An 8,020-nucleotide genomic window follows, 5' to 3' on the forward strand; every position below is an offset into this window, starting at 1 on the left:
GTACACCTGGACCAGGGCCACAAGGCAGCGCTGGCCCGCTGGGGGCCCTCAGCAGGAATACCCCCCTCGCTCCCAATAAGGGCAGAGGGCTGCCAGCGGATTTCCCAGGCGGCCAGGAGGCAGCGTGTCCCTGAGGGGCCGAGCCCCTGCAACCCCCGGCCTGCGCTGTGTTGTGGCACCACAGGCACGTTACCATGGTGACATGGGGCCTGGGAGGGACCCTCCCAGCCAGGCGGGGGCCACCCCGCTGAACCCGGGCCAGGACACCCTTGAAGGGACGCTCTAGCCAGCCTTCCCTTTGCTCTCTATGGTTCGGGAGGGGAGGGGAGGGGTCAGCTTTGTTCCGGTCACTGCCGGAAGTGGGTGACGGGCGGCGTCGGTTGCCGTGGCAACGCGGGGCTGTTTACCAGCGGGGCTGGGCGAGGGCTGCCGGATGGAGCGGCGCGGAGGTGAGAGACGGGATCAGCCGGCTGGCCCCGTGTGCGCCTGCGGGGCCTTCCCCGGGGACTGTATGCCGGGGTCCCCCTGCACCCCGATCCGCCGCCCCTGGGCCCCCCCCCAGCGATCTCCCCCTTCCGCCCCAGCCCCTCGCCCGGCCGAGCACCCCCCGGTACCCGGCCCGCTCCGCTCTCCACCCCTGGCCCGGGCTTGCTGGGGGGGACCCTCAGGACACAGATACTTCTCGGCCTTCCCACCAGCGCAAGCGCCAAATCCTGCCCCCCCCCCCCCCAGCGGGTGATGGGCGGGGCGGGCAGGGCCTCTGGGGTGCACCCTGGAGGGCAGATCCACAGGAAGGGGACGTTTCCCAAAGTAGCCACCGGTTCTGAGTGCTCCCTCCCCCTCCCCCAACTTGAGCTCCTGAGGGAGGCAGCTGGGACCTAGTAGAGAACCCGGGACTGGGAGTCAGGGGAGACCTGTTCCCAGCTCCACCACCGGCCTGCTGGCTAGCCTTGGCCAAGTCACTTCCCCTCAGTTTCCCCACTGACCCTCCTTTGTAAAATGTTGTGTCCCAACTGATTTGGCGCTTTGCTTGGAGATCAGCTGATGGAAAGTGCTAGCTAAGAGCTGGGGGTATTTTCAGAGGTGGTGAGCAGCTCTGGCTGGGAGCTCAGCATGGCTAAAAAAATCACATTCAGTGTGACTGAAGTTAGGCACCCAAAACTCGAAGGCCTCAAAATTAGTGGCCACTTTTGAAAGCATAGGCCTCTTAGTACTACACCCAAAGTGCATCCTTTGGAGTCCTAAATGCTGATCAGTGGGCGCCCTTTCCTTGTAAATGCAGCATGAGGACAAAGCTGATCCGCTGCAGGTTTGAGTACTAGTGCACTCAAATGACAATGCCGCTTCTGTTCACCAGTCTAGGGGATTTGTGCATTTATTGCTGAATTAACTAACTGTGTAAACATATACTAAATGCATGTAGCCCTTCGGCTTCTGGCTAGTTGCCAGTGCTGCCCTCACCAAATTAGGGCTCCCCTGGACTAAGCTTTCGATGCCGCAACAATTGCACAAAGTCAAGAAAGGTTGAGTCAAGTGAGTACTGGATTGTTTGCTCAGTAATTATACTCATTTATTCAAAAGAACTCCCTGTTCTCTCCATTTTCTGTGCCCTTTGGGAAAGCAGTAACTACTATCTTGGGTCTCCAGTGGCTTAAAATCTTCTTAATACAGTGCACAGCTCTATTAATATGGGCCTCTGATTGAGAAACCCGGTTTAAACTGTCTTGTTTAAAGACTGGGGTGACAGTTTTAAACGCTAAGCACTTATTTTAAAATGAAATGATGCTGTCCAGCACTCAAAAGACACAAACACAGAATTTCTTAAGGGATTATTCATAATTTTGCTCTCTGTCAATATATTTTTTAGACAGCTGGCAACTCTGATTTGCCATGTTCAAGAATCCTTCTTTGAAGGGGTGTAAGACCATGGCTTTTAGCTCTTCATACTGATTTTGCTGCCTTGGAGTTTATCTGAAGGTATTCTAAACCAAATAACACTCCTGCCCTTTTAATATACTCCTAGGAAATTATTATTGGTGACTTAGATTTTGTGTCCAGATTATTACGGTCAGTCAGCTTGCCTGTACATTTATTGTGTTGTAAGTAAGTAGATCACTTAGTCAGGTGGCTGAGTGATGATTATTGCACCTTAGAACAGCTTGATAGTGAAAGCATGCCAAGGCACACCTGTACATTGAGACTGTACCTTGTCTTTGCTAGACGTTTAATTTACTGATCATTTCCATTTTACTGAGACAAGAGAGGAAGGCGGAGAAACAAGGGGTTAAATACCACATCACTGGCAAAAGGCCCATGAGCAGCTGGTTTTCCAACGCTAGTTAATTTGATGAATACGGTGGAACATGAATGTTGGCATCCCCCTTGGAGTAACAGACGGTTTATGGACTTGAGAAGAGACCTTGGATTATGAAGGTGGGTTAGATGGCAAGGGGTGGGGCAGCTTTCCCCGCAGAGGGTGTAAATCCAAAGAAACCTGCCCTTTGCTAAAGACTGGTCATTCCAAACGTTTTGTTTGGTTTTGGGGTAGCTAGTGTGTGACAATGGTCTCAAGGTACCATTATGGCATCCAGGGATTGCCAGGTCATGTGGAGAACTTGCCTCTTTTTCCTTGGCCAAACCACCCTTACCCAATGAGCGGATGATGCAGGTATCATTATCCTAACTCTAAGCCACTGGATAATCCTCCCGTGGCTCTAAGGCTGCTTTGAATTGTTGGAGCAAAGTGGTCTCGTTGCAGCTGAGGATCAGAGTCACTGAGTAGAATTCTACTCCATCTTTAGTAGAAGGCCTATATAGTAACACTCATTAAGGAAATGAGCTTCAAGGTCTTTTGACTGGTTACTTATGACAGGTTTCAGTGGATTGAATCAGCTATAGTGACTCAAAGGACTTAAATAAGAAACTTCTAAAATTTTTTAAAAGCCAAACTGCAGTCAGTCGTACCTAAAAGTCCACACTGGGAGCTTAATCGACACCTCAGAGATAGCAATGATTTCATATCTGCTGCTCCACATTGAATGTGGCAAGCGAGGGTATAAGTGAATAACATCAGAATAAAAAATGGGTTATATGTTTTTCACTAAAACCTTTGTACAAACTGACACGTGGACAGTTGGCTACACTGCAGTTATCCTGGGCATGGGTCGGAGCATGCAGGTTTGTCTAGCCTGGGTGTGAGCATTCCCACAGCAAAGCCCTACCCACTGCATCTGTACTCCCTCGTGTGTCTGGGGGCAGAGCCCATGATTCTTTGTGCTGAGAAGCTCTAGGATCCTTTCACAGTTTTGTCAATTGTGGGAGAACTTGCCTGTCGTCAGGGGAGGAGAGAAGGCCATAAAGGACTACATGAGTAGCATCCTTACTGCAGAATGGGCAAGTTTCAGTCACAGCTAAAGCACTGCTTGGCGTACAACTCATACCCTATGCTTGCTTGCATGGCTGGGGGGTCAAAGTGCAAAATAAGCACACGCTTGATGGTTTTGTGTATGGATGGTATTGGGGCTTGGGAGCATGGGCTAAAGGTACAGTGTAGACATACCCTTAGAGAGGAGAGACTGCCTAAAACACTGGTCTGAGACTCGAGAGTTCCTGGCTCTACCACAGGCTTATGTGATCTTGGTTAAGGATAAGAATACTTCCTCTCACCCACCCTTAGTGTGTCTTATCTGTTTAGATAATGAGCTGTTTGGAGCAGTTACTGTCTGGTGCCTAGCACTAGTGAGGCCCAAACCCAGCTGGTGACTCTAGAAGTTACTGCAAGACAAGTAATAAATAACACCCCATTCCATCTATTAAAATAAATAACGGCTTCCCCTACTTTAAATCCTTGAAGAACAGTAAGAACACTTAGCACTGAATATATAGTGCTGTGCAAACAATATACAGCATATACCATGTAAACAGACTTAAAACCTCTCTTTTGTTATCTGGCTTTAATATTTGAACTCCCCAAGAGTCATGGTTCTGATACCAGCGGGACTGACTCACCCATTTGTCCTTCTGATCTTAGTGAATGGAGTACTGTGCTGCAGGGGGGCCCTTCTCATGAGACCTGAAAAAAACAACAACAACAACATCTGCCATGCTGTTAAAAATCCCACAGCACTTTTCACTGCTCTGGTCTCCTTTATCAGCATTTCCCTTCCTCTGTTGTGCAGCTGACCACAGCCCTTCATCCCAGATGTGGCTGCATCGTGTTGTGAGTACATAGCTTGTAAGGCACTTTGGGATCCTTCCAGAGGAAACCCACTTGTGTTTTTCCTACAACGCTATAAGTGAACATAGTGTTTTACTGACATACGGGCCTATTCCCTACACCAAAGAACCTTGATCTGTTACAAAGCCAGCGTCTGGGAATACATGACACAGCAACAGTGCCGTTCTGTAATCTGCCTGCACACAGTGAATCAGCACATGCCAGGATACCCTACTATCATGGTAAACACAATGCAGCATAAAAACGGGGGTACTCTAGCGAAGTAAAATGCCGTAAACTTTTTTCTTCCCTCTGTCTCCTCCTCTACAGGGGTCTTGAGAAGCAATGGCCACAGTAGCACCTCTGAACATAGCACCATCTGAATGCAACACCACTTTGGGCACTGCAGAAGCTTTCATTTGGCTGTCAGACACCATCAATATGCATGTCACCCGGCCGAAATCTGCCAAGGGTCGCACAAGATCAAGCTTGAATTACTCCCATAGTGTGGAGGCCTATTCTTACAGAGTGCCATCCTCCCCTCAGCCAGCAGTTCCCTATGAAGCAGCAAGCAATCAAAAAGCATCATCTACCAAACCATCTTACCAACCAGGGCAGATGTCTCCTGATGAAATCCCAGAGCTCCTCCAGCGAGTGCCCTTGAGGACCTCCTCCTCCCTGAATAAGTACAGAGTGCTCCCGTCCATCAGCAGGAAGGGCTTGGGGAAAAGTGCTGTGGAAACAGTGATCGAACAGACCAACAAACTGAAAATGAGTAGTAGACAGGAGGAGCAGCAACAATCCAAAGCTCTTCCCAGAGAGTTAAAATCCACTGGTGTAATGACAGAGAATGAAGGGGCTAGAGGGGAATGCTCTAAAGTCCAGCCTCCCATTTATGAGAAGAAGCCTTTAAGGAAAACAAGAGAGGAAAGCTTGTCATCCTCAGTTTTAAACTTGGAGGAGCCACTGAAGAAAGAACCAAGACTGCTACTTGCTGTTAGGTCTCCTTCTGGTCAAAGATTTGAACATCACTTCAGGCCAACAGACAGCCTTCAGACAGTCCTTGCTGTGGCAGAACAAAAGAACACAACCAAATACAAATGCTGTAGTGTTGAAACGATGGAAGTGCCTAGGAGGAGCTTTCCTGACCTTACGAAGTCCCTGCAAGAGTGCGGGATCCCACACAAGTCAGTGTTGTGCATCCTACAGGAAGAGCAAGATGGAGATGTCTAAATGTACTATGATTCTCACACAACTTCTGTCTCCCTTTAGCATACAACTCTCTTGGATGCCATGGATTTCCCTTTGATGAGTGGTCTAAGAACTGAACCAGCCTGATCTGTTTCAGTGGTCTACTTCTTAGTCTGCTGTCTTCCAAGCTCTTCCCTTGAAGTCGACTTGTATATAAATAGTGTGCTGAAATACTTCTTATTTTAAAGTGTATGTACACACCACATTAAGAGTATCTATTTTTTCCATGTGTACAATCACAATTCACTTTAAGTGGGCAGCATCTTCTGGGCTTCATAGTATTTCTAAATGTTTTTTTAAAGAGTTTCTATTCTTCTGGGAAGACCCACTTTTCTAATGTCCTCTCTTCTGGTGGTAGGCGGCCTGTCTCATCTTCTCTGTTTTTGTTCCAGGAATGTACCACTTCCCCAAATGAAGTCTGAGTCAGAATAATACCTGGAACTGGGAAGATACAAGCAGCACTATTTATTCCTATTTTGATTCCTTGAAGCTATATTAATGATCTTCATAATAAAGTAGCTTATTAGCTGCAAGAACAGCTACAGTGGTCAATACACAGAAAATGGTCTCAAAGCAGTAACTCAAACTGAGTTTGTGAGAGTAAATACATTGCTGGGAGGTGTTAAAAGTAGAAAGTCAAGGGTAAAGTATATTCAAGAATCAAACTATTCCCATATAACCTCAGTGCCTCAAGAGTATGACTGCTTTGTCTTCTCATAAAAGGAAAGTCATGGTTAAGGTGGTCTGATTCCTGTATGGATACAAAGAGGACTTTTTAAAAAAACTTGTTAGCTTTCTTTCTTCATCCAGTGCATAAGATTGTGATGCACACCTGTAAATCAGGAAATCCAGAGTTAAGGGTGGATTGTTTGCTGTAACTTTGAATTTCAGCACTGTTTGCTACAGCAATTTAATGTTCTTTTAAAGTGAACTGCATTAACCTAAGCAATTCACTGTTGCTTTTGCGTTTTGGCTAAATACATACAGGAAGAGTTCTGGTGGGGCTGTTATTTACCGAATAGACTGTAAGTCAAACTGTTGTGCTATTTTCTTATAGTTCAGACAAATCAACCTGTTCGAGTAGAGTGGCTTGGTCCTGTCTTTCTGTATTAATGCAGCTGCTGTGCACGTGCTAAAAACCTCACTTTTTTTTAAGTGGAAAACCTTACTGTCCATGTGCAGTAGCTGAGTTTGAACACCCAGTATAATAAGAGAATGGGTCAGGTTACCTGACTGGACAGCTTGCCAAATAATAGGCTACTTTTGAGTATTACAGTTGAAACAAATTCAGTGTTTTTGCCTCACCATAATGGCCAAACCAACCTTTTGAAAAGGGTGGTTGAATATTTGTGCTTTACTGTGATCACATATGCTGAATTTCAGTCAAAAGCAAATATTTGTAGGCCAGCAATTAAGCCCCATAGAACAAGACAGCTGCTGAAATACTAACACACGATGCTGCAAGTGGTGACACTGGTCTGTTGACTTCAATAGCAGCATTTAGATGACTACACTAAGTTAGAAACATTCTCAATTGCCTTTGGGGGTACAGCTGTATCAGAGCTTAGTTGTAATCCTCATTAGAAACCTATTTGGGAACATGGTAGAAAGAATGTTTCACTATGAAAATTGCCAAGAGCAGTGGGAGGAATGAACTGTAGGATTCATTTTTTACATGGAAGAATACAGCATATTCTTCTCTTCTGTTGGCGAGAGATGGCTAGTTCAAGTGGCAGAACTGAGTGTAGTGTTGTTGGCCAGCACACTGCAGCATAGAAGAGCCCGCTAATGCTAAAGAATGCAAACCACCTCCGTAAGCGAAGCGTTCAGTTCTTTTTGAATGAATCTGTGCTATTAACTGGTGGCTTCCTACCCTTTTAAATACTTAGTTGTGAAATGTGACCAAAGCGCCGTAAGATGTTACCGCAGCCATTGCTTCCTCCTCTACAGGGAAGTCCAGCCGGTTTTCAAACCTTTTCCACTTTAATGCACCTATTCAAGTCACATCTTGGCTAGGATAAAGGGAATATAGGGATAGTGTCCTGGAGAGCTTTGCTGTCAAAAAATCAGTGAGCAACTTCACTGGAAACTACAGTATTGTTTCAGTAGCTACTGCAGGTTTTATGGATTGACAATCTCTTCCCCCACAGATCAGCTAGTCACATGACATACAGGAATAGGCTAAGGGAAATGGGGGAAAAAAAAAAAATCACATTTAAGCTATAAAACAAATACCAGGTCAAGTACTGTCAGTTTACTGTTTGAGATGTGTGTATGATGTTACATTTAAACAATGTTAAATAAACTCTTTTCAGTGTGAAGCTAAGACCAGCAAAGATTTCCTGAGTGCAACTTGGATTTGAAATCAAGGGTTTACATGAACTAGGTTTCACTCTGTCACATTTCCTCATACTTTTAACAGCATCTTCAATTAGTTGGTTATAACACATCTGGGCAGGAGTAATAATCAGCCTTTCTAGAGAAAGGAGTCAGACTTCCACAATTCTACTCATACATCACTGCACTCAAGCAGTCCTGCAAATGCTTTACCCG

The 8,020-nt window shown here is 46.1% G+C and overlaps 1 protein-coding gene across 5 annotated transcripts; it reads left to right on the plus strand.

Annotated features, from left to right (window-relative positions):
- Nucleotides 1-305: 305 nt before the first annotated feature.
- Nucleotides 306-7,526, plus strand: UBXN10 (UBX domain protein 10). Of its 5 annotated transcripts, XR_003997062.1 has the most exons (4): nt 307-449; nt 2,221-2,433; nt 4,547-5,656; nt 5,860-7,526. XR_003997062.1 is itself a non-coding variant. In XM_030537363.1 (3 exons), the coding sequence occupies exon 3, from the start codon at nt 4,562-4,564 to the stop codon at nt 5,447-5,449; it is 888 nt and encodes a 295-aa protein (XP_030393223.1). In that variant the 5' UTR covers nt 307-449; nt 2,221-2,433; nt 4,547-4,561; the 3' UTR covers nt 5,450-7,526. The 5 variants fall into 5 exon arrangements, 4 of the variants coding, with proteins under 4 accessions (XP_030393226.1, XP_030393223.1, XP_030393224.1 ...); XM_030537363.1 differs by having other exon boundaries at nt 4,547-7,526; XM_030537364.1 differs by having other exon boundaries at nt 2,256-2,433; nt 4,547-7,526.
- The last annotated feature ends 494 nt before the right edge of the window (nt 7,527-8,020 follow it).

This window comes from Gopherus evgoodei, chromosome 18 (genome assembly GCF_007399415.2).
Source record: "Gopherus evgoodei ecotype Sinaloan lineage chromosome 18, rGopEvg1_v1.p, whole genome shotgun sequence".
In the NCBI taxonomy this organism is placed as follows: Eukaryota; Metazoa; Chordata; order Testudines; family Testudinidae; genus Gopherus; species Gopherus evgoodei.

Bases quoted from the DNA above. Each gene is read 5' to 3' on its own strand.
- UBXN10 (XM_030537366.1), top strand. From the start codon at position 4,562: ATGGCCACAGTAGCACCTCTGAACATAGCACCATCTGAATGCAACACC.